This window comes from Pseudoliparis swirei, chromosome 18 (assembly GCF_029220125.1).
Source record: "Pseudoliparis swirei isolate HS2019 ecotype Mariana Trench chromosome 18, NWPU_hadal_v1, whole genome shotgun sequence".
Classification (NCBI taxonomy): Eukaryota; Metazoa; Chordata; class Actinopteri; order Perciformes; family Liparidae; genus Pseudoliparis; species Pseudoliparis swirei.
Window position 1 is genome coordinate 28,859,897 of NC_079405.1, and position 25,532 is coordinate 28,885,428.

The 25,532-nt window shown below is 51.2% G+C and overlaps 2 protein-coding genes across 8 annotated transcripts; one reads left to right on the top strand and one right to left on the bottom strand.

The window, feature by feature from the left end:
• The first annotated feature begins 1,810 nt into the window (after nucleotides 1–1,810).
• LOC130208912 (transforming acidic coiled-coil-containing protein 2-like) lies at nucleotides 1,811–24,849 on the top strand. 5 transcript variants are annotated; one of them, XM_056438330.1, is made up of 14 exons: nucleotides 1,811–2,536; nucleotides 13,690–13,787; nucleotides 15,011–17,414; nucleotides 18,036–18,071; nucleotides 18,669–18,732; nucleotides 18,952–19,123; nucleotides 19,706–19,773; nucleotides 20,151–20,270; nucleotides 20,357–20,433; nucleotides 20,560–20,603; nucleotides 21,080–21,243; nucleotides 21,327–21,433; nucleotides 21,526–21,646; nucleotides 23,890–24,849. In XM_056438330.1, the coding sequence occupies exons 1-14, from the start codon at nucleotides 2,487–2,489 to the stop codon at nucleotides 23,953–23,955; spliced, it is 3,591 nt and encodes a 1,196-aa protein (XP_056294305.1). In that variant the 5' UTR covers nucleotides 1,811–2,486; the 3' UTR covers nucleotides 23,956–24,849. The 5 variants fall into 5 exon arrangements, with proteins under 5 accessions (XP_056294305.1, XP_056294307.1, XP_056294308.1 ...); XM_056438328.1 differs by lacking the exon at nucleotides 1,811–2,536 and adding an exon at nucleotides 12,380–12,729; XM_056438329.1 differs by lacking the exons at nucleotides 1,811–2,536; nucleotides 18,036–18,071 and adding an exon at nucleotides 12,380–12,729.
• Nucleotides 3,108–8,997, bottom strand: aggf1 (angiogenic factor with G patch and FHA domains 1). Of its 3 annotated transcripts, XM_056438336.1 has the most exons (16): nucleotides 8,928–8,997; nucleotides 8,784–8,840; nucleotides 8,308–8,543; nucleotides 6,951–7,050; nucleotides 6,691–6,866; nucleotides 6,489–6,620; nucleotides 6,223–6,411; nucleotides 5,289–5,697; nucleotides 5,041–5,152; nucleotides 4,832–4,883; nucleotides 4,643–4,744; nucleotides 4,397–4,562; nucleotides 4,230–4,309; nucleotides 3,979–4,106; nucleotides 3,791–3,890; nucleotides 3,108–3,705 (listed from the first exon to the last, which is right to left on the bottom strand). In XM_056438336.1, the coding sequence occupies exons 1-16, from the start codon at nucleotides 8,974–8,976 to the stop codon at nucleotides 3,373–3,375; spliced, it is 2,421 nt and encodes an 806-aa protein (XP_056294311.1). In that variant the 5' UTR covers nucleotides 8,977–8,997; the 3' UTR covers nucleotides 3,108–3,372. The 3 variants fall into 3 exon arrangements, with proteins under 3 accessions (XP_056294311.1, XP_056294310.1, XP_056294309.1); XM_056438335.1 differs by having other exon boundaries at nucleotides 5,041–5,149; nucleotides 8,784–8,980; XM_056438334.1 differs by having other exon boundaries at nucleotides 8,784–8,980.
• Nucleotides 24,850–25,532: the final 683 nt, after the last annotated feature.

Consider the following 25,532-nt stretch of genomic DNA (forward strand, 5'->3'; position numbering starts at 1 on the left):
TAAACGTTTTAAAGTCCGTCCCCCGTGTGGGAGCTGTTGTCTGTTTTCATGAGCACAAAGCCGCTTTTCATGTGTGTGTGTGTGGACCCAGCAGTGTGTGTGTGTGTGTGTGGGTGTGTGTGGGTGCAGTACCTCCATTAGTGGTCTAGTGGTCTCGTGAAGACCTGCAGTTAAAGAGTCACAGAGATTTAAATGGAAAGAACTTGAGTTAGAACAAGGAGCCGGACTCAGGGAGCAGCGTATAAACAGGATGCACACTCACACACACACACACTCTCACACACACACACACACTCACTCTCACACACACTCTCACACTCACACACACACACACTCTCACACACACACACACACACTCACTCTCACACACACTCTCACACTCTCACACACACTCACACACGTTGAGGCTCTGGTTGTTGATGTTTCTCCTGACCGACGTGGAGCCTCATCACGTGCTGCTGAGGCTTCTGGGGGATTCTATGGGACGATGAGGTCACAAGGAGAGGACACAAGGAGACACGCCCAGAGGCTGTAAGGAAACAGGAGACACGCCCAGAGGCTGTAAGGAATCAGGAGACACGCCCAGAGGCTGTAAGGAAACAGGAGACACGCCCAGAGGCTGTAAGGAATCAGGAGACACGCCTAGAGGCTGTAAGGAAACAGGAGACACGCCCAGAGGCTGTAAGGAAACAGGAGACACGCCTAGAGGCTGTAAGGAAACAGGAGACACGCCCAGAGGCTGTAAGGAAACAGGAGACATGCCCAGAGGCTGTAAGGAAACAGGAGACACACCCAGAGGCTGTAAGGAAACAGGAGACACGCCCAGAGGCTGTAAGGAATCAGGAGACACGCCCAGAGGCTGTAAGGAATCAGGTGACACGCCTAGAGGCTGTAAGGAAACAGGAGACACGCCTAGAGGCTGTAAGGAAACAGGAGACACGCCCAGAGGCTGTAAGGAAACAGGAGACACGCCTAGAGGCTGTAAGGAAACAGGAAACACGCCTAGAGGCTGTAAGGAAACAGGAGACACGCCCAGAGGCTGTAAGGAAACAGGAGACACGCCCAGAGGCTGTAAGGAAACAGGAGACACGCCCAGAGGCTGTAAGGAATCAGGAGACACGCCTAGAGGCTGTAAGGAAACAGGAGACACGCCTAGAGGCTGTAAGGAAACAGGAGACACGCCCAGAAGCTGTAAGGAAACACGCCTAGAGGCTGTAAGGAATCAGGAGACACGCCCAGAGGCTGTAAGGAAACAGGAGACACGCCTAGAGGCTGTAAGGAAACAGGAGACACGCCCAGAGAGAGAAAGAGAGAGGGGGGTGGGGAGGGGGAGACAGAGAGAGAAAGAGACAGGGAGAGTGAGAAAGAGAGACAGAGAGAGAGAGAGACAGGGAGAGAGAGACAGAGAGAGTGAGAGACAGGGAGAGAGAGACACAGAGAGAGACAGGGAGAGAGAGACACAGAGAGAGAGAGACAGGGAGAGAGAGACACAGAGAGAGAGAGTGAGAGAGAGACAGAGACAGGGAGAGAGACAGAGAGAGAGTGAGAGACACAGAGAGAGAGAGAGTGAGAGAGACACAGAGAGAGAGAGAGACAGAGAGAGAGAGAAAGAGAGAGACAGGGAGGGAGAGAGAGACAGAAGATGCCTCTCCTGTACTCAGGATGCAGAACGCTCCTTTTCACAATCAGACATATTACATTAGTCTTATAATTATTGATTAATTGATATCTGAAACATTATTATTGCTCTTTATAAACAAATGCAACTGAAACACATTAAATTAAATATATTGTATTAATTAAAAGTATTTCATGTAATTCAACTGAATTATAAACATACTGAATGTCATAACAGCTGTCATAATAATAATGTTATTTAGATGACAGTGATATTTGAGCTTCATCGATAACTTCTTAAAGACGTGAGCTTCATGTGTGTGTGTGTGTTATGACCTCTTCTCGCTCTGTGACCTTTGACCTGCGAGCAGCCCAAAGCTAACGGGGTGAAAACAAAGCTGTGCTCCTTAAACTCAACGAGGCGTTCCAATGTGGGCCCTCCAGATGAACCGAGCGCAGAAGAGATTAAATGAGTTACCATGACAACACACACGCCCATAAACAGAACCTCTTCACACAAGAACTCCTGAGGAACCTGTGATGCTCCCCGTGAGGTGGACTGGTCCATCCTGATCCCCGTGAGGTGGACTGGTCCATCCTGATCCCCCAGAGGGGAGGGAAGTCACACTTCATCTCATGACTCACCACATTCCTTCTTTCTTATGGCCCTCATTACAAGCTGGCCACGCCCACTTTGATCACAGCACCGTGTCAGCTGTGCAGTGTTTACCTCCTAGTTGAGTTAAGAGGGAGGAGCTTAGAAGGGGGCGGGGCCAGCTGTCAACAGAAGAAGAAGAACCCTGGCGAGCCCCAGAGGAAGAGGAGCTGCCGGTCTGGTGGAGTCCATTCGGCCTGGAGGAGCCAGCAGCATGGGGGGCAGCGCGAGTCACGAGACCAGCACGAGGTCCCACAGCGCCACGTGAGTCCCCCAGGGGCCCCCAGCCCTCTGGAGACCGGGCCACAGCGGCTCGGTGCTGCTCGTACTGTGTGTGTGTGTGTGTGTGTATATATATGTGACGTTATGTCGATATGCAGCAGGAAGAAAACTTTTCTTTTCTCGAGAACATTTGCACACATGCAAATATTCACACGCCCAGAGAGAAGCCGGGCGGACTGTGTGCTCAGCGACGTGACGTGTGTGTGTGTGAGGGTTCTTACACATGTTGACCAATGGATTTCCAGGACTTTTAACCACATGACCAAACTGAAATCTCGGTATGAACAATTAATCAAATTTAGCGCGTAGGCCGGCTTATTTTGAGCATCTTTCTTCAAAAAACATTTAAAACTCCATGAACATGTGATTATAACAACATTTACAGGACTTTTCCAAAACTTTTATGATTTAAGTTTTTTTCCATGACTTTTCCAGGCCTGGAAATGACCATTTAAAAATTCCATGACTTTACCAGGTTTCCGTAACCGTACGAACCCTGTGTGTGTGTGTGTGTACACACGACAACGACAACAGACGGACCCAGCAGGCCGAGCGTGTTCACGTCTTTATGTCCACTCTGGTTTACACGCCCGTTCTTTACGGCGTTCTGTGATGTCATCGCGAGAAACACCAATCAGTCGAGTCAATATTTGCTCGAGACACACACACACACACACACACAGAGACACACACACACACAGCTGGTCTTCTGTAAACGTTCCACACACATTCTGGACGTCGGCCATCGAGTGTCTTCAGAGAGGTTTGTGAGTTGAGGAAACCGGCTGCCGAGACCCACCGGACCTCGTAGTTCCTCCCTAGTCCTGGTCGGTGGCGGTCTCTGGCTCCTCCCCCTGGACCCAGGCTCTGGGCCACTTGTTCTGGTCGGTCTCAGGCTCCTCCTCCTTGACCCAGGCTCTGGGCCACTTGTTCTGGTCGGTCTCAGGCTCCTCCTCCTTGACCCAGGCTTTGGGCGATTTCTTCTTCTGCGTTTTGAGCGACGGCTCGTCGGGCTGGCACGAGTCGGCGAACCTCTCGCGGGCTTTCTCCCAGTTCTTCTGGGACTTGGACTTGGTCACCGAGGCGCAGTCCAGGGACACGGCGCCGCCGGCCCCCAGACCCGACTGGGACTTCCGGATCTTCAGCTGGATCTGCGGAGCAGGAAGTCACGTCAGCGCCGCAACGCGCCTCAGTGGAGACGGACTGTGGCGCCGCGGCGTCGGCAGCAGGTCTTACCGGGTCCTTCATGCCGGTCCCCTCTTTGCCCAGACCCTCTCCTTTCCTCCAGCCCATCTTCTCCAGCATCTTGCGTCCTTTGTTGACTTCGCTGATTTCCCTGTGAAGAGGAGAGAGACGTTACAGGTTCGTCCTCCATGCCTCCTCCTCCAGGCGTCTCCTCCTCCTCCTCCTCCTCCAGAACTCACTGGTGGACAGAAGCCGGAGCGTCGTCTCTCTGGAACGCTCCCTCGCTGCCCACCGTCTGCCGGCGACACTGGGCCCGGTCCTGGTACCGCGGGTTCTTCAGGGCTTTCACCTCCTCGTACTCGCTGCTCTGTTTACGGACAAGCACAGAGGAGAGAGGTGAGAGGAGAGAGGAGGAAGGTGAGAGGAGGAGAGAGCGAATAGGAGAGAGGAGGTGTAAAGAGACGAGGTCCAGCTGGCGGTCCCGACTCACCTGCAGACCGTATTTGGCCTTCATCTGCTTCAGCTCCTTCTGCCTCAGAGCTTCTTTGTCCTCCTTGGTGAGCGTGGGACCTTCAGGAGACACAGAGGAGACATCTCACTGCCTCCTGTCTCCTAACGTGACCTCTCCTGTCTCCTGTCTCCTGGCTCTGGGCTCACCTGAGCTCTCCTCTCTCGGGTGCTTGCTGAGGTGCGCCATCACCTGGCCGGGCTCACAGCCGTCGCAGGTGTCCGTCCCCGCGTGGATGTGGAAGGACAGCACGCTGTCGCCCATCTTCACCTCGTCGCCGTGCATCAGCGCGTGCGGCTCGCATTTGGTTTTGGGCTGCGGGGGAAACGACGACAGCGATGACATCGCGGCTCACGTGGAAGTCGTACGGCTCTGTGAACCGAGCGGACGCCGACCTGCAGGATCCGGTTGCCGTTGATGACGGTTCCGTTCTGGCTGCCCTGGTCCACCAGCATGTAGCCCTGCAGCTCGGGGTCGAAGTACACCTCTGCGTGGAACTGCAACCACACGCGGTTCAGACTTCAAACACAGATTCACGATGAGGTCACTGGGCGTTACGTTCACTCGGAGGGGGGGGGGGTTACCTTGCTGACTCCCATCTCCGGTATTCGGATGGCATGGTCCATATCCTTCTCTCTGCAACAGAGACACAGCAGGTTGTCTTCTCTCTCTCGAGGGATTTCTCAGTTCTTATTTAAAGACAGAGTCTCTCACTCTCTCCACTCTCTCTCTACGCTCTTTTTCTCGGTGCGGCGGTTTCAACCCGTCACGAGGAGAACAAGTGGTCACCAACCTGCCGATGGAGGCCGGGGCGTCGGCCGTGATGATGAACAGCGTGCCCACCTGCAGGACGGGGGACCGGACCACCGTCACTCTGACGCAGGGCGGCCAGATGTCTTTGGCTGCTAGAAGAAGAAGGTAATAAACCTGTTGCCTCATCCAAAGTGGTTAAAACGTGAAACTAGTGTCTCCCAGATGAACCATCAGGATGATTCTTCAGCTGTCGGCCCTGAACACGACGTCAGGCCGGTTCTTCCTCACCTTCATGACCATGGGTCTCCATTTCGGACGTTTCCTTGGAGCTGGAGGCCGATGAGAACGAGGGAGTGGACTCCCACTCCTTCTCGGACTCCGTGATCTCCCCCTCTTCCGGTTCGCTGTTCCCCTCGGAGTCGACGCTGGAAGCCGGACTCTTTTTCTTCTTCAGCTTCTTGGACTTTGATTTCTTCTTTTTCCTCCTCGATCTCTCCTTCTCCTCCTCCTCCTCCTCAGAATCTGTTCTCTGCCTCTTCCTCTTGGACGAGGTCTTGCCGCTCCCCTCTCTGCGCTTGGAGTGTTTCCTACGCGGCGCCACGTCTGGACTGCGAGACTTCCGTTTGGCTTTCTTCTTCATCGTTTTCCTTTCGACCCATTCGGTTTCTTCTTCTTCCAACTCGTCGAATATGAACTCCTGCCGTCAGACAGTCGACAGTGAGGTTAGCGCCTCCAGTGGAGTTCACCCACAGGGCGCACTGGCTTTGTAGCTCCCACTCACCTGTGCACCTGGTTTCAGTCTTCAAAGGCAATTCACTACAGACCTCCACCAAAGTGTGTGCCCTTCAGCGTTAGATGTCTTGGGCCTTTACATTAGTGATGGAGACTTGTTGTGACTAACTGAGCCCGACGCTTTAGTAGGAGACGTACGAGTGGTGCATGAATAATGATTCCCCCTATTAAAAATATCTTGAATTAAAGGTACCTGTGTGAGAAGCAGTCTTCCAGTAAGAAGAAATCTTCATTTTAGCCAATGAGCTAGTCACCTCTTGCACCTACAGCAGGTCAGAGGATCATCTCTTAGTGGTCTAACCTCAACTTAACAAGCATCTGAAGACTGAGACCAATAGTGGAACGTCAAGAAGGGGAACTACAAAGTCAGAAGCCAGCGGTCAGCCACACGCATAAATATATATATATATAACATCCAGGTGTTTCATACCTTATTCTCCTGGTGGGATGATTTCTTGGACCCTTTCTTCAACTTCCTGCTTTTCTTTTCCGCGGCGCTCTTGTCTTGAATCGGCTCCGCGGCGGCCACCTCGATCCTGGAGTGGAATTGGTATCGCCCGCTCTCGGCGTCGAAGCAGTAGTAAAAGCCCGTGTTGGCGTCGTAGTACAACTGACTGGCCTGCGGGGGGGAAACACACGATGAGCCGGCTCGTACGCGACGTCCGTCGGAGGTAAAGACGACTCCGCGTGACGAACCGAGTCGTAGTAGAAGCTGGTGCCGCGGTCGTAGTACATCCCGGTCGCCTCATCGAAGACGAACCCGGTCTGCGTCATGGCCTCTTCGGCCGTCGCCCTCAGCATGTCAGCGATGGATCCTCCGTTCTCCTCCTGAGGGAGACGTCGTGCCCTGAGTGACAACGTACATCATCCTCCTCCAGGTCACTTCAACAAAACAAACCTCAGGTGGGACTGCAACACTGTCATCTGGGTTAGCATTAGCTGCCTCCACCGGTGTTGAACCCCCCGTTGCCTCCTCGCCGTTGACGACCTCCTCGGCTGCCGCGTCGAGGCAGTCCTTCGTGTCCGAAGCCTCTGGCTTCTGAGCCTGGCCTCCATAGTAGTAGTTGTAATAATCTGAGAAGTAAAGAAAGACGTGTGAACACAAAAAAGAAGGTAAATTATCTTGCATTTCATTAATATAACTAAAAATGAACACACCTGTTTCTGTCCACACATATTCTTCCGTCTGAGTTACATTGTGAACTTTGTCTTTGTCCTTCTTCTTCCGCTCGTGAATCTCTGCACTCAGCTGGTCGACCTGGATGGGAAGGAGAGGCTTTTAATTAATGAGGCAGACAAGTTACAGTGTGTGTGTGTGTGTAATAACATGCTATAAGATGTCTCTCTTATATAAGACCACCTGGTGGTCCGGGGCGCACCTGTCTGCGCAGGTCCTTGTTGTAGCCCTCCGTGCTCCTCTGTGTGTGTGTGTGTGTGTGTGTGTCCGGGGCGCACCTGTCTGCGCAGGTCCTCGTTGTAGCCCTCCGTGCTCCTGTGTGTGTGTGTGTGTGTGTGTGTCCGGGGCGTACCTGTCTGCGCAGGTCCTCGTTGTAGCTCTCCGTGCTCCTCTGTGTGTGTGTGTGTGTGTGTCTGCATGAGTCCTCGTTGTAGCCCTCCGTGCTCCTGTGTGTGTGTGTGTGTGTGTGTGTCCGGGGCGTACCTGTCTGCGCAGGTCCTCGTTGTAGCCCTCCGTGCTCCTCTGTGTGTGTGTGTGTGTGTGTGTGTGTGTGTCCGGGGCGCACCTGTCTGCGCAGGTCCTCGTTGTAGCCCTCCGTGCTCCTCTGTGTGTGTGTGTGTGTCCGGGGCGCACCTGTCTGCGCAGGTCCTCGTTGTAGTCCTCCGTGCTCCTCTGTGTGTGTGTGTGTGTGTGTGTGTGTGTGTGTGTCCGGGGCGCACCTGTCTGCGCAGGTCCTCGTTGTAGCCCTCCGTGCTCCTCTGTGTGTGTGTGTGTGTGTGTCCGGGGCGCACCTGTCTGCGCAGGTCCTCGTTGTAGCCCTCCGTGCTCCTCTGTGTGTGTGTGTGTGTGTGTCCGGGGCGCACCTGTCTGCGCAGGTCCTCGTTGTAGCCCTCCGTGCTCCTCTGTGTGTGTGTGTGTGTGTCCGGGGCGTACCTGTCTGCGCAGGTCCTCGTAGACCTCCGCGCTCCTCTGTGTGTGTGTGTGTGTGTGTGTGTGTGTGTGTCCGGGCGTACCTGTCTGCGAGTCTCGTTGTAGCCCTTGCGCAGGTCCTCGTGTAGCCCCTCCTGCTCCTGTGTGTGTGTGTGTGTGTGTCCGGGGCGTACCTGTCTGCGCAGGTCCTCGTTGTAGCCCTCCGTGCTCCTCTGTGTGTGTGTGTGTGTGTGTGTCCGGGGCGCACCTGTCTGCGCAGGTCCTCGTTGTAGCCCTCCGTGCTCCTCTGTGTGTGTGTGTGTGTGTGTGTGTGTGTGTGTGTGTCCGGGGCGCACCTGTCTGCGCAGGTCCTCGTTGTAGCTCCTCTGTGTGTGTGTGTGTGTGTGTGTGTGTGTGTCCGGGGCGCACCTGTCTGCGCAGGTCCTCGTTGTAGCCCTCCGTGCTCCTCTGCAGCCGCTCGGTTTGCTTCAGCTGCTTCTGCAACCGGCTCAGCTCGGCTCTGCAGTCGCGGAGCTCCTGGTTCAGGAACTCCACGCGCAGCCGGAGCTCCTCCGGCTCCTCCGGCTCCTCCGGCTCCTCCGGCTGCGCGTCGACGTCGGGCTCCCACACTTCGTTCTCCCACACTTCGTTCTCCATGAGCAAAACTGAAAAGACGCCAACAGTCAACTTCGAAGAAGAAACGCGCCGCGCGTTAGCTCGAGGAGCTAGCGTTAGCTCATCTAGCATGTCCGTTTCTGGAGGTTTCTAGTTCATTGTTGTTGTTTATTAAAATAAGAGTAACACAGAAGAGGGATCCCTAACTAACCGGTGACCTAACCGACGATGCTAGCCGTGTTAGCCTCGCTAGCTTCGCGTTAGCTCCGACTAGCTTGTTTCAGACTTACCGTTCGCGTCCGGCTCTCTTTCAGTGAGTTTCCTGTCCGCGCGACACGTGAGCCGATCTGAAAGTTGAAAATACACATGTTTGTAACCATTCCGTGTTACCGATACACTGGAGTACATGTTGTTGATGATATTGAGAGAGTTACAGTTAAAACCGTGGTAATGTTTACTGGCCACCCTGCTCACAACCGCCATTTACTACAACGGAAGTACTCTTCTACTTCTTCTTCTTCTTATTCTTCTTCCTCTTCTTTTTTAACGGCGGTTGGCATCCATGTCATTGGTACATTACCGCCACCCTCTGGAGTATTAATCTGTCAGTTGACTCTTAACCCCCAAAACATAGCAAAAATACAAATAAATTAAAATGAAGAAAAAAAAATTAAATATATATAATTAAATTGAAATTAAAAATTAACCCTCATCCCTACATTTCGCGGACTTCTTCTTCTTCTTCTTCTTCTTCTTCTTCGACCTTTTCAAATCTGACCACATGTCGAAGAACTTTACTGCCACACATCGACAAACTAGTGGGTCTCAAACTTTTTTACTTGTATACTTCTATATCTTTCATCCCTGTTTCTTATATTTTGTGTTTTGTTTTTACTCTTGTGTGTTGCTGCTACTGTCACGACAAATTTCCCCTTGGGGATTAATAAAGTATATATCTATCTATCTATCTATCTATCTAAAGTACCCCCCCAAAATGGGTCATTTTTTAAAATTGAACTAATTGCAATATAAAACATAAACTCTATACACGATTTTTCTTTATAAAATACTTAAATTGTCCACTTCCCAGTTTATTGTTCAGTTTTTTTTACTGACAAAAATTAAATTACATATGCTATGATATATTTATAGACGTGCATTCATACAACGCACTGGCGCGCTGTCTGGGTGTCACTGAGCACTTTCACCGCTAGATGTCGCTGCAACACAACGATGCCGCTTTTTGACAGCTCAGGGGGAAACCATGTGATGATATGAGGAGCCTACTGGTCTAACCCGAGGAGGTCGTTACTCATCTGTGGCGGGATGTGGTCATAACTTCAAGTCACAGCCAAAGGTTTTCAGCAAGTATCCGGCTGCTGTTTGATAAATGTTCATCTCACACTGTTCAGTTTGCCACTGGTCATATTTTTGCAGTCGGAGACATTTTAGTCCTTCCTCTTCCATCTGTTCCTCAAACACACACACACACACACACACACACACACACACACACACACACACACACACACACACACATTGTTCTGGTCACATTTTGATTCACTTCCTCTGTGTGCGTCTGCACTTATTTCAGGCCTGTTGTATAACCCTCCCCCCACCCTCCCCCCTCCCCTTCACCCTGTTGTCCTCTGCAAATGAAATCGTCTCTATTTATGTAGAGAGGGTACATTGTGTAATTATATCGTGTGCTTATGTGCAAATATTATCTCTGCATTTTTTTTCACGACACTTTGTCATAACAATATTGTTCTTGGAGTCTCACGCTTCACATGGAGTGAGAGTGTCATTGATCACGTTTAGAGCCGCTTTTGGGTCGCTGTGTAAACTGAGGAAAGGTTCCTGATGAAGGCCGGAGTTGTTTTCCTTGCTTCTGTTTCCATAACACAGCTTTCGGGTTCCTCCCACTGTGTTTGAAATCCGAGCTCCACTCGGTTCTATTTGGATCTGAGTGCGGGTCGGCCTCCATGGTGGTCGAGCGACTCTGGAGTCGATCTTCTGATGTGTGTCGGTCCCGTTGTGAGACGAGACGACGACACGAAGTCGTCTTCATCTGGGACGACTCGGTCGTTTCTCCAGGAGTGAAGAAGATGGCGGCGCTCGGCTCACGTGGCCTTCGTGTGTTAAAAAGTCCACGAAGAGTTATGAGTTTACGGCAGTGAAGTTTATGGAAACCCTCTTATGTAGCACACACATGATCTCCAACTGGCCCCTCACTCTGGTGCAGGGAGCCATTTACAATACACTGAGAATCAAGAAAAACAGACATTAACGTCGATTCTCTTTCAGTTTATTGTGGAAGAATAAGCTTTATTACTCAGATGTGACCTCCGTGTTGATCCATTTGGACCAGGACCACATGTGGGAACGCTCATCTTGTGTTGTTGTTTCTCTATCTGACCCTAAAATAAAGGCCCACATGGATCCTAGAGCTCTCCACGGGATCTCTTTGTCCTCCTCCTCGTCCTCCTCGTCCCCCTCGTCCTCACCTCGGCCGTGAGCCTAGCGGACCCAGACATGGCGACGTGGGCGGAGGACCAACGCCTCCCTCTTTGGGCCCAGGGTGGAAACTCTGAGCCCGGCGGAGGCTCGTGTGTCTCGGCTGCTCCGCTGGAATTTGGGAGGAGTTTTAAGCTGCTGCGGCCAAAGCGAACCCCTAAGGAGGAAAACAACATGCAGAGGATGCATCCGCATGTTGTGTGTCACGCAGAACAGAGACACGTCACACACACACCGGGCACACGCGTGTTCTGGAGCCCGGCAGCCGAGGCCACGCCGGAGCTCTGCTGGGTGTTGCATCTGCACTCACATGAAACCATGAGGCAGTGTGTGTGTGAGCCTTGGGTTCTCAGACAGGAAGCTCCAGCCGGGTTTCAACACAATCCTAAAAGTGAATAACAACCAGAGGGGGGGGGGGGAGGGGGCTCTCACGTGATCTCATATTTCTGATGGTATGAATGCATGGACAGGCTCCTCAGGTGGAGGACGTGTGAAACACGGTCCTGGTCCAACACCCTGGGAGGAGGTCGAGGGCTTTGGCGAACCAGATAGAATATTTCTGTTTCATTTCAGATCAAACATGAGGTGGTGGAGGCCTCCAGAGGAGACACAGCTCTGAGGTGCATTCATAGAACAACGAGGTTTCACCGTGTCCTCGTGGGACAGGCAGGTCTATGGAGAGTAAAGAAGACTTGGGTATTGGATGCGCCCCAGAAGAGGAGGAGGCCTCACCACCAGCTCCTGGTTCTGTCTGACAGGTGGATTTAAACACCTTTACACCTCCTGCATCAGCATCAGTCATCAATAACGTGTTCTTCTTCCACAAGCTGTGGAAGAAGATGAATAACGTATCTTATCTTCTGTATGTCGGGGGTCTCGTGGTCTGAAGAGCTTTCAGGCTGTGGAGGTGTTCCACTCACACATCTGGAGGCGTGTGATGCTCTCTTCTCCTCAACAACCTGTTCCTGCAACGTGCTTCTGTGTGTTCAGTGGTCCCCCAGACAGGTAGACCTCCAGGGGCTCCAGAACTGGTTCCCCTGGTCCCGCATACCAGCCCCCGGATGTGAGCAGTTCAGCAGCCCGGGGGAGCAGAACATTCCTCTCTCTGGGCTGTAAAACTTGGAGCCCCACCAGCTCCTCCTCCACCTTCTGTGTTTGTTTTGTAGACTTCCTCCTTCTGCTTCAGACTGGACCGTACCATTCTCCAACTGCAGGGGAGCTCCCTCACTGGAGCAGCGCGGAGCTGCGCTCCCTTCCAGGGCTGCACGCGCCTGGCCTCCCCGCGCGCGGCGCGTCCGTGGACCGCCCCAAGGAGGAGGAGGAGGAGGAGGAGGAGGGGGGAACCCAGCTGATCAGAGCTGTGGTATTCCGCCACAGAGGCAGCAGCGACACCGGGACCAGAACACGGGAGGATCCGCCGGTGTGAGTTCGATACGCGAAGAGAAGAGTGGAACCGGAATGTCTCCCCGGCTGTGAGGACAGAGGCTCCGCGGGGAGACGCGCGCGGACAGGGTGGACCTCTGAGGGGCGCGCGCCCAGGAACGGCTCCGAGTCCACGGGGGACATGTCGTGGCTGTCACCGGTGTCGTGGGCCAAATGGACGTGGACGGCGGTGAGAGGGGCGGAGGGAGAGGAGGATGAAGAGGGGCAGGAGGAGGCCAGCGAGCCGAGGGAGCAGCGTGGAGAGGAGGAGGAGGAGGAGAGATCTCAAGGCTGCAGGCAAGTGTTGTGCTGGACCTGAGACCCCGAACACACGTGACGTGCATCCACCTGTCGGGAGGAGCAGAGCAACAGGAGCACGTCGCTCTGTTGGCATGCAGAGGTGTCCACTGTGTGTTGTTGTTGTTGTTGTCCTCATTGCTCACCACGGCGCGGCAGTCGGGTTTATTATAATGACGTAATCATGCTCACCAACGTGACACGTGCTTCATGCATGACGTCCTTATTCTGTTATTCTGTCTATTTAATATTATTCGGGTTCAAAGTGTGTGTGTATCTGTGTGTCTGTGTGTGTGTGTCTGTGTGTGTCTGTGTGTATCTGTGTGTCTGTGTGTGTGTCTGTGTGTCTGTGTGTGTGTGTGTCTGTCTGTGTGTGTGTGTCCTCTGCACTGGATATTATATTATAATGACGTAATTGCCAAAATCCACGTTTGTTTACTATCCAAGCATTTATCTAACCAATCACGACATCACACGTCACCACTACTCGACTTACATAATCAGTCAACACTATAGCTCTACACTGAAGTGTGTTGAAAGGTGTCTGTGTGTAAATACACACACACATGTAACAGTGTGTGTGGTGACAGGAAAGAGTGGGTCTCTATTTCCTCTCTCTCTCTCTCTCTCTTTTACTTCATCTGTTCTTTCTCTCCGAGTTGTGAGAGCTGAATCTATCCGGTGTATCATCGATGGATTTGAAATAGTTGAAACTTGTAAAAGGCAAAATATTAAAATGTTTCTATCAAGACTTGTGAACTCCAGATGTGTGTCACATGTCTAATAACAGTATTTATGTACATAATACACATAATATAGTTGCACATATTGCACATTTTAATACAGCTGCTTCGCCTTCTCTTGTGTAGTGGAGTTCTGGTCACTTCTCTTCAGTTCTGCACGGATTGTTCTGAATGTTCTGGAAACTTCACGCTCTCCTCTCCTCTCTGGTCTCCACAGCTCCGACTTGGAGGGTCAGTTCGCCACGCCTGAAGCTGCCACACCTGTCCACGACCCCCCGACCTCACCTGGAGAGCTGGAGGACAACAACAACACAGGTGAGAGAGAGAGAGAGAGAGAGGGAGAGGGAGAATCCCATCTGAAGAAATGAGGTTTTGAGCGCACATGAAAGGCGGAGAGAGTTCATCCTGCGGTTGCCATGGAAACTAGAGTCTGATGTTCAGCCGTGGCTCTCACGTGTGTTCGTCTTCGTCAACTGAAGAGCGACTGCTTCATCTTTCAAGTGCAACAACAATCGGTACGTGAAGTTGCGCCGCTCGCCAGAGGAACCGGAGACACCTCAGGGACGTTCCTCCCTCCTGCCTCCCGGCTTCAGGTGTCTTCAGCCATGTCGGTATGTGAGGCAGTCTGAGTTCAGGGTGTGATGAGGATGATGATAATGGAGATGAAGAGTTGTCGTTGAGGGGGGAGGAGCCGGCAGCCGAGCGTGGGAACGGCCTTCGCTCTGGTATTTAACAGGTTCAACACAAAGCTCTGGTGGCTGTTGGAGGTCGCAGCGAGGTCTCGGCGAGGTCACGGCGACTGACTAATTATCAATAATTACCCATCGATACTATTTGTTATAACTATATGAATACTTTGTTGAATTGTTGGTTTTTAGGTCTTCAGGTTCAGAGATAATCATTTATATTATGTGTGTGTTTGACTGGACACCATAACGAGCACAGGGGCACACGCACAACACATTTCACATATTAAAATCATCATTTAAAAAAAAAAAAAAATTATTGAATTCCATCAATCAAATCGGACCACATGTTTTGAATAGTGAGAGATAGAGAGAGAGAGAGAGAGAGAGAGAGAGAGCTTCTCTTGAGTGTGTATGTGGATTGTCTGGCTGCAGGAATCCTTTGAAAACACTGTGTGTGTGTGTGTGTGTGTGTGTGTGTGTGGTCTCCTAGCAACACAACATGACAGGAGTATGACGAGCATGACGGCGCTCTGAACTATGTCGATGTGTCAAAAGGTTCCCTCGGGCCGACGCTTCCCCCACACAGGCCGACACCCCTTTCTGTCTTAAACGCGACTTGAAATGAACCTCTTGATTTTAAATGTTAAGACATCGCCATGGCAACGGCAGCAGAAGGAGCCGCTGGATGACCAGGAGCCAATCGGATGGCACTTGCACCTGAGTTTGGATTTGATTCGACGGATGGTCATCGGGAAGAAGTGTGCATGCATTTAAAAATGCGTTATGAATTGTTGTTGGTAAATTCTGGTGTTTCTTCTTCTTCTTCTTCTTCTTCTTCTTCTTCTTCAGATGTGGACCAGGAGGAGCGGTTGATAGTGACCGCTCCGGTCTGGGCTCAGGACCGTCTCCTCAGACACAACATGGGTCAGGATGAGCCTGCAGTGCTTCTGGAGGTCCACATCCAGACCCTGGAAGCAGAACAAACACAGAACCTTCCAGAGGCCCGGGGCTCTGGGCCGGTCCTCCTTCCACCCTCACTGAAGGAAAGAGCTGAAGTGGCCAAATGCACAGCGCCATCCACAGAGCCGACCCAGGTCCCAGACCCCGTCCTGGTTGTAGATCCTGTCCCAGATGTGGCTCCAGCTCCAGCTCCACCTCAAGAACCAGACCCAGTCCGAACCAGGAAACCTGCAGTCAGTAATGCTCCAGGTCCAGGTCCTGCTCCAGCTCAAGAGCCAGACTCAGTCCTTGCCAGGAAACCTGCATTCAGTCCTGCTCCTGCTCCTGCTCCAGATCCAGGTACAGGTCCAGGTCCAACTCTAGCTCAAGAGCCAGACTCAGTCCTTGGCAGTGAACCTGCATTCAGTCCTGCTCCTGCTCCTGCTCCAGATCCAGGTCCAGGTCCAGATTCAGTCATTAGTGGTGAACCTGCAGTCAGTCCTGCTCCTGCTCCTGCTCCAGATCCAGGTCCAGGTCCAACTCTAGCTCAAAAACCAGACTCAGTCCTTAGCGGTGAACCTGCATTCAGTCCTGCTCCTGCTCCTGCTCCAGATCCAGGTCCAGTTCCAACTCTAGCTCAAGAGCCAGACTCAGTCCTTGGCAGTGAACCTGCAGCCAGTCCTGCTCCTGCTCCAGGTCCAGGTCCAACTCTAGCTCAAAAACCAGACTCAGTCCTTAGCGGTGAACCTGCAGTTAGTCCTGCTCCTGCTCCAGGTCCAGGTCCTGCTCAAACTCAAGAACCAGACTCAGTCCTCAGCGGTGACCATGCAGTCAGTCTAGCTCTAGAGCCTCCTGAGCAGAAACCTCTTGCTGAACCAGGACCACTGTGCAACGGCCTGGACCAGACCGAGCCTGCTCAGAAGACTAAAACCAGCAAGCCCAGGCCTCCCCCCCTGAAGGTGAAGGCCCCGCTGAACCAGCTCGCCCAAACAGATGAGGAAGAAGAACTTCCTGTTCCCACGGCAATATACAAATTTGACCCGGACCAGCTGGACGACAGCTTTAACCCCTTCAACTGCGGCGGATCCAAAATCCAGAACTCACCCCCTCCGTTCGGTTCAGGCTCCCTCCCCAGACCGGAGACGCTCGGCGGGTCTTCGCCTGTGTGCAAGGCCAGCTTCGCAGATCCAGATCCAGATCCAGCAGAGGCCAAGTCTGTGATGCTTGAGTTCGGTCTGGATGGGGGAGCGGTCAGCAAGCCCCCCCCAAGGAAGTTGGGCGGTAGGAAATCCACCAGCAAACTCGCAGCTAAGAGGCAGAAGGCCAAAGGATCTGAGGCGCCCTGCAAACCTGCAGCAGAGCCCACAGAACCAGAATCAGTTCCTCCACCAGCATCAGGACCAGTTCCTCCACCAGCGTCAGAACCAGTTCCTCCACCAGCATCAGAACCAGTTCCTCCACCAGCATCAGGACCAGTTCCTCCACCAGTGTCAGAACCAGTTCCTCCACCAGCATCAGGACCAGTTCCTCCACCAGCGTCAGAACTAGTTCCTCCACCAGCATCAGGACCAGTTCCTCCACCAGCGTCAGAACCAGTTCCTCCACCAGCGTCAGAACCAGTTCCTCCACCAGCGTCAGGACCAGTTCCGGATCCTCTTCCAGACTCTTCTGCACCCCTGAGCCTCGATGATATTCCTATTCCCAAGTCGGGAGCGTATAACTTTGATCCCAGTCAGTGGGACGACCCGGATTTCAACCCGTTTGGCAGCAACAGTACGATGAGCGGCTCTCCGGTTCCCCCAAGGATCTCCCACAACACTTCAGAAGACCCTGCGGACGCTTTCAAACCCTTAAAGTCCACGAGCGCCGAGGACTCGTCCGCCGCCGCCCCCCAGCCGCCGGAGAAGGTGAAAGACGGAGGCAGACGGAAAGTAGTGCGCCCGGCGGGGGGGAAGAAGGTGAGGCCGATCCCCAAGAAGAGCCAAGAGGAGACCATCAAGAGCCAAGAGGAGACCACCAATATCCAAGAGGAGACCATCAAGAGCCAAAAGGAGACCACCAAGAGCCAAGAGGAGACCACCAATATCCAAGAGGAGACCATCAAGAGCCAAAAGGAGACCATCAAGAGCCAAAAAGAGACCACCAAGAGCCAAGAGGAGACCACCAATATCCAAAAGGAGACCAACAAGAGCCAAGAGGAGACCATCAAGAGCCAAGAGGAGACCACCAAGAGCCAAGAGGAGACCACCAAGAGCCAAAAGGAGACCATCAAGAGCCAAAAGGAGACCACCAAGAGCCAAGAGGAGGCCATCACGTAAGTCTGAATGAAAACGCTCCTTTCTTTAAGAGATGGTTACGTAATCATCTACTAATCATCTAGCGTCTAGAAGTTCCTCAAGACTCTAGAAGTTATTCAAGTTTCTAGAAGTTATTCTAGCGTCTAGGAGTTATTCAAGTCTCTAGAAGTTCTTCAAGTCTCGAGAAGTTCTTCTATCGTCTAGAAGTCCTTCAAGTCTCTAGAAGTTCTGCAAGTCTCTAGAAGGTCTTCAGGTCTCGAGAAGTTCTTCAAGACTCTAGAAGTTCTTCTATCGTCTAGAAGTCCTTCAAGTCTCTAGAAGTTCTGCAAGTCTCTAGAAGTCCTTCAGGTCTCTAGAAGTCCTTCAGGTCTCTAGAAGGTCCTCGGTCTGGACTCATTGAGCTCCGGCTGCTTGTGTTGATGCATTTTAAATGAACGCTGCTCAACTTCAGTCACTCACACACTGCTTTGTCTCTTCCTCCTGATATGTCCTCCATCTTCATCTACCTCACTCTTCATCTTCATCCCCTTCACTCTTCATCCCCTTCACTCTTCATCTTCATCCCCTTCACTCTTCATCCCCTTCACTCTTCATCTTCATCCCCTTCACTCTTCATCTTGATGCCCCCCCCCCCCCAGGATGTCTCAACAGATCCAGTCTCTCTGTTTCCTGTTGTAAGTATCTCTCTCTCTCTCTCTCTCTCCTCTCTCTCCCTGTCTCTCTCTCTCTCTCCTCTCTCTCCCTGTCTCTGTCTCTCTCTCTCTCTCTGTCTCTCTCTCTCTCTATCTTTCTCTATCTCTCTGTCTCTCTCTCTGTCTCTCTCTCTCTCTCTCTCTCTCTCTGTGTCTCTCTCTCTCTCTCTGTCTCTCTCTCTCTCTCCTCTCTCTCTCTCTCTCGTTCCTTCGTGCACGCTCTGGTTCTCGTGTTTCTCTCGGCGTGTGTTATTGATATCTATGTTATTGATCTCTATGTTATTGATCTCTACATTATTGATCTCTATATTATTGATCTCTACGTTATTGATCTCTATATTATTGATCTCTATATTATTGATCTCTACATTATTGATCTCTATATTATTGATCTCTACGTTATTGATCTCTATATTATTGATCTCTACATTATTGATCTCTATATTATTGATCTCTACATTATTGATCTCTATATTATTGATCTCTGTGTTATTGATCTCTACGTTATTGATCTCTATATTATTGATCTCTACATTATTGATCTCTATGTTCTGACACCTGTTGCTTTGTGCTCTGTAGGAACTCCTGTAAAGTTCAGAAACATGAGGAGAGCCAGTCCTTGATGCTCGATGTGTGCAGTCAGGTAATGTCCACACACACACACCTACAACTACACACACACACACACACACACACACACACACACACACACACACACACTCCCAGAGACACTCATGCTGAAGGATCTACTTCACCACGTGGGGTCCTGAGTCCCTCAGACGACGTATAGTGACAACTCAATGTGTTTCATCCTGTTTTTATATGACAATGTGGACCCTATATGTTCCTCCCTGCTCCCCAGGAGGAGGAGGAGGTGGCCCACACCCCAGAGATCACGCAGCGGGTTCATCACGCCACCGATGAGGAGAAGCTCGCCTCCACCGGCATGAAGGTCCAGGAGGAGAGAGGAGAGCCCGACTGCCTGAAGGCCCCGACAGAGAAACACCCGATCCATGAGGACTACGTCATGGACGGTACGCCTACATCTTACAATGTAGAGCAATGTTTGAGGGTTATGAACATCAGCAGAAAGAGTCTGCCGGCTCCACAGAGGGGGGCGTGGTCAGACCATCACTGACCCACTACTGACCCCTTCAGGGCCCGTTGGTTCAGAAAGCTGCTTTTCATTCTAGGAAACCAGCGGCACAAGCAGATGTAATAATGATGTGCAAGTGATACCTGGACTCACGTGTTCCACCTGACCTTCTCAAGTCACAGTCGTAGTAGTAGTTACTGATAGTATGTTATGGGACGTGCACTCTGAGGTCAGGATTTGCAAAAAAAGGAAAAAAAGAAAATCAACTTTGATCTAAAAATGTTATGTTTCTCTGTAAAATGAAAGTGAAACATGCTGAGGTCAGCTTATACCAACAATAACACAATATCCACCTGTCAATCAATCTGCAACGAGAGGGGCGGGTTACCATGTGAGCGAGGAGAGCGGTCAGCACTCGACTTCATGGAGGAATCCAGTGGAGCGTGCATGCTCGGCTAAACGCTGACCCAGAGAGGAGAACCGTATGAATGTGGCACTGGTCTTCTGTCTCTCCTCAAAGGTCCGGGCAGCACAGGTACAGCTCACCTGGAGGAGGAGGAGGACACCTGCAGCCTGAAAGACCAGCTGGTGAGTGGACCACAGGGACGGAGCGCTGTGGAGACTCAAACATGGCCGCCTTGTTTTCATCTCATTTAGTGAGACGTTTAGCTCATAATCATAATTATAAACTTTCATACTTGTTTTATTTTTCCCACGGGGACTGTGTGGCTCTCTCTTTTTAATAGATGAATGTTTTACCTGCTTAGTGTGTTTCTAAGTTAACTACATTTGCACCTCCCAGGTTATACAAATGTTTAATTAGTCAAACCAACTCACATGCAAACAGGTTTTTTCCCAGAGTGCACCTGGGGAAGACGCCGTGTGATCTGAAATGAAGAAGTTTAAAGCGCCGGGCGAGGCGTCCGGATCGCGGATGTTCTCACGGTGTGTGTTCTTCCCCACAGAGTGAGATGTCCCTGAACCTCACGTCAAAGATGGCCAGCGGGGACGTCCAGGACGCGGCGGCGAGGGGACGCCTGAGCGAGATGGACAAGGCCGGCGTGCTCAGCCTGATCCGGGGGGAGGTGTGTCTCCGTCGGCAGGAGGCGTGTCACGTGACGTGTGCCACGTGACACGCCTCGTCGTATCGATCACTTTGTGTTCCGGTCAGATCGTCACGAAGGAGATGGAGGTCAACGAGTGGAAGAGGAAGTACGAGGAGAGCCGGACCGAGGTTCTGGAGATGAGGTGTGGAACGTCTCCCACTGGCGTGAAGACGTATCGTCTATAAACACCAACAACACGGAGGGATGAAGATGAAGGAGAAGATGAAGATGAAGATGACACCTGTTGTTTCTATTTTTATCTTGACAGGAAAATAGTGACAGAGTACGAGACAACAGTGGCACAGATGATCGGTGAGTTGCTGCCACCTGGTGGCGGATGTGTGTGTGTGTGTGTGTGTGTGTTTGTGTGTTTGGTTTGTGTGTGTGTTTGTGTGTGTGTGTGTTTGGTGTTTGTGTGTGTGTGTGTTTGGTGTTTGTGTTTGTGTGTGTGTGTGTGTTTGGTGTTTGTGTTTGTGTGTGTTTGTGTGTTTGTGTGTGTGTGTTTGTGTTTGTGTGTGTGTGTTTGTGTTTGTGTGTGTGTTTGTGTGTGTGTGTGTGTGTGTGTTTAGGTGTGTGTGTTTGTGTTTGTGTGTGTGTGTGTGTCTCCTTGTATTGGGAGGCGCCTCCATGAATCTGGACGTTACCTTTAGAATAACGACCTTTAGGAGCCTCGATGACGTCATGGCCTTTTCTTCTTCTTCTACATGCGGTTTCTGACATCAGCTGACAGGAAGTAGACGTGTCATATTGTTATCATAGCAGCTGTTGTGCACGCCCTCGTCTCTCAGAGGACGAGCAGCAGCAGAAGTCGTTGTCCGGCAGTCAGTCCGTCCGTCAGCTGACCTCCGAGCGGGACGCGGCCATCGCCGACCTCAACTCGGTGGAGCGCTCCTTCGCCGACCTCTTCAGGAGGTACGAGAACATGAAGGGCGTCCTGGAGGGCTTCAAGAAGGTCAGTGCGGAGGAGGCCGACGCCCTCTCTCTGTGGCCGGCTCACGAGACGTCCTCCTCCTCCTCCTCCTCCTCTCGCTCCAGAACGAGGAGGTGCTGAAGAAGTGCGCCCAGGACTACCTGCTGCGCATCAAGCAGGAGGAGCAGCGGTACCAGACCCTCAAGATGCACGCCGAGGAGAAGCTGGAGCGGTGAGCTTCAGGGCGGAGTGGTGACGTGTTCCTCCATGGAAGCTCTTCTTCTTCAACGCTGACCGCCTCTCTCTCTCTCGTGTCCCTCGCAGGGCGAACGAGGACATCGCCCAGGTGCGTTCCAAGGCCGACTCGGAGAGCGTCGGCCTGAACGCCGGCCTGAGGAAGGAGCAGATGAAGGCGGAGTCGCTGGAGAGAGCCGTCAGTCAAAAGGTAGAAGGGGGACACGATAGAGGGGGACACGATGGAGGAGGACACGATGGAGGGGGACACGATGGAGGAGGACACGATGGAGGGGGACACGATGGAGGGGGACACGATGGAGGGGACACGATGGAGGGGACACGATGAGGGGACACGATGGAGGGGACACGATGGAGGGGACACGATGGAGGGGACACGATGGAGGGGACACGATGGAGGGGACACGATGGAGGGGACACGATGGAGGGGACGCGATGGAGGGGACACGATGGAGGGGACACGATGGAGGGGACACGATGGAGGGGACACGATGAGGGGACACGATGGAGGAGGACACGATGGAGGGGGACACGATGGAGGGGGACACGATGGAGGGGACACGATGGAGGGGACACGATGGAGGGGACACGATGGAGGGGACACGATGGAGGGGACGATGGGGACACGATGGAGGGGACACGATGGAGGGGACACGATGGAGGGGACACGATGGAGGGGACGATGGAGGACGATGGAGGGGACACGATGGAGGGACACGATGGAGGGGGACACGATGGAGGAGGACACGATGGAGGGGGACACGATGGAGGAGGACACGATGGAGGGGGACACGATGGAGGGACACGATGAGGGACACGATGGAGGGACACGATGGAGGGGACACGATGGAGGGGACACGATGGAGGGGACACGATGGAGGGGACACGATGGAGGGGACACGATGGAGGGGACACGATGGAGGGGACACGATGGAGGGGACACGATGGAGGGGACACGATGGAGGGGACACGATGGAGGAGGACACGATGGAGGGGACACGATGGAGGGGACACGATGGAGGGGACGATGGAGGGACAAGATGGAGGGGACACGATGGAGGGGGACACGATAGAGGGGGAGGAGGCGATGGAGGGACACGATGGAGGGGACACGATGGAGGGGACACGATGGAGGGGACACGATGGAGGGGACACGATGGAGGGGACACGATGGAGGGGACACGATGGAGGAGGCGATGGAGGGACACGATAGAGGGGGACACGATGGAGGGGGACACGATGGAGGGGACACGATGGAGGGGACACGATGGAGGGGCGATGGGGGACACGATGGAGGAGGACACGATGGAGGGACACGATGGAGAGGACACGATGGAGGAGGACACGATGGAGGGGGACACGATGGAGGGGGACACGATGGAGGGGGACACGATGGAGGGGGACACGATGGAGGGGGACACGATGGAGGAGGACACGATGGAGGGGGACACGATGGAGGGGGACACGATGGAGGGGGACACGATAGAGGGGGACACGATGGAGGGGGACACGATGGAGGGGACACGATAGAGGGGACACGATGGAGGGGGACACGATGGAGGGGACACGATGGAGGGGACACGATGGAGGGGACACGATGGAGGGGGACACGATGGAGGGGGACACGATGGAGGAGGACACGATGGAGGAGGACACGATGGAGGGGGACACGATGGAGGGGGACGCGATGGAGGGCTGAAAGATGGAGGGGGACGCGATGGAGGGGGACACGATAGAGGGGGACGATAGAGGGGGACGCGATGGAGGGGGACGCGATGGAGGGGGACGCGATGGAGGGGGACACGATAGAGGGGGACACGATGGAGGGGGACGCGATGGAGGGGGACACGATGGAGGGCTGAAAGATGGAGGGGGACACGATGGAGGGCTGAAAGATGGAGGGGGACGCGATGGAGGGGGACGCGATGGAGGGGGACACGATAGAGGGGGACACGATGGAGGGCTGAAAGATGGAGGTCCATGATGGAGGTCAAAACCATTCACTGAGACAATTTATTTTATTTTGTATTATTGAAATAATTTCCCTGCAAAATATGCAAATAAAGTGATACGTGTCCTCCAATCAGACCTCTTCTTCCTGCTCTCTTATACTGTTGGGTTCAACATATTTATGTGTAGCTAAATTCCACATCTCGTGGTTCAGTACAATCTCATAAAATTGAATAATTAATCAATTGCAGATCGATGGTTTAATTCCAGGGTTTTCAAAAGGTCAGATCTTTGTAGAAATGCTCTTCTGGTGTCTGCCACTAGGGGACAGTGTTTCTGCTTCTGAACACAGACACAGTGAGCTGAATGCTGCAGGTGTGCGCGTGGAGGCTTCGACTGTACCTGCTGCTGGTTCCTGTCTTCACACTGTGGCTTAATGTCTCTCTCCCTCTCTCTCTCTCTCTCTCTCTCTCCCTCTCTCAGAATCAAGAGATCGAGGAGCTCACGAAGATCTGTGATGAACTGATCGCCAAACTGGGGACAGAATAGGAGCCTTTAGTGAATGTAAACACTGCACATGGTCAACCTCTCCCTCTCTCCCTCTCTCTCTCTCTCCCTCTCTCTCTCTTTCTCTCATTGCTCTTTTCATACTGAGATATTAAACCAGAACAATCACGTTTCATATTGTGACTCATGAGTTATGATGAGGTGAAACATATTATGAAAGAGATTTATTGAGATTTGTCTCAGAATTTATCAGCAATATGGTGGAAAACGAATTAAAGCACAGACATATTTTATTAAATTAAACACACATCTTTAATTCATTAAAGTACAGACATATTTTATTACATTAGAGCACAGACATCTTTAATTCATTAAACTACAGACATATTTTATTACATTAAAACACAGACATATTTTAGCACATCTTAAATCTCAAATATGTAAAATAAGAAGAGCATGTTGCATAAAACATTTTAATTTGATGATATTTTGGCGGTGATGAAACTTTGCTCCTATTATTCTGTAATATTAAATAACTTGTTTTGCTCTGAAAGTTAGAAACAATCTTCTTGTTGCCGTGTAGATATTTTATTCATATTTTGTGTAAGCCCAAATGTTTCCGTGCCTTTATGTCTATTTTGTAAAAGAGGTTTTCTCGGTTCTCCGTGCTGTTGTCTCCAAACGTTGTGGCCAAAGTTCTCCGTATACAAATAAATAAATAAATATATATATATAAATATTTTATGATCCAAAACAACCGGAACAACAATGAGTGTTAAGGGCAGATTGTGGAAGTCAAACACATTGTTACAGCACAGTATGTTTTGTACTTGATTGTTCTGAATATTTGTACAATTGAAGGACTATAGTATACTCAGATTGTATGTTAACGGATATATTTTGTGCATTCCTGAATAAATGGTTCAATGTAATTCATCTCCTACTTTTGCCTGAGTCATTTAAGCTTAAAACACAACAATAAGGTCAATAAATAAGACGTACGGTCTTTGTTGCCCTGAAACAGAAGCAGACTCGGCCATCGTTCCCAGAGGCAGAAACCACATTTCACCAGAGAGCTTTTCATAAACATGTGATTGAGGTCGTGATTGTGGGTCAAGAGGAAGTCGCTTCCTGCAGCATAACATCGTGGTCACAGCATGGGGGCGTGGCCGGGCTTATTGAACCATTTCAATATTCTTTTATTATGTCATTTAAAATCAAAATGCTCTCATTCTAGTCATTTATTAATATGTGTTGCTTATGTCAGTTAATTCTATGCCAGCCAACTTTTAGTCGTTTAGTCAATTGGTCTATTATACGGAATGAATTCTTTCTAAGTAACTTATATATATATTTTTTTACTTGTATATTTTTTTAGTGTATAGATTTTTAACTTATATATATGTTTTAACTTATATATATATAAGTTTAAAAAATCTATAAGTTAAAAATATATAAATTAAAATATATATATAATATATAAAATATAATAATTTATATATATATATATATAGAATGACTTCTTTCTAAGTAACTTATATATATATTTTTTTTTAACTTATATATATTTGTTATCTTATGAATTTAAATATATACGTTAAAAAAATATATGAGTTAAA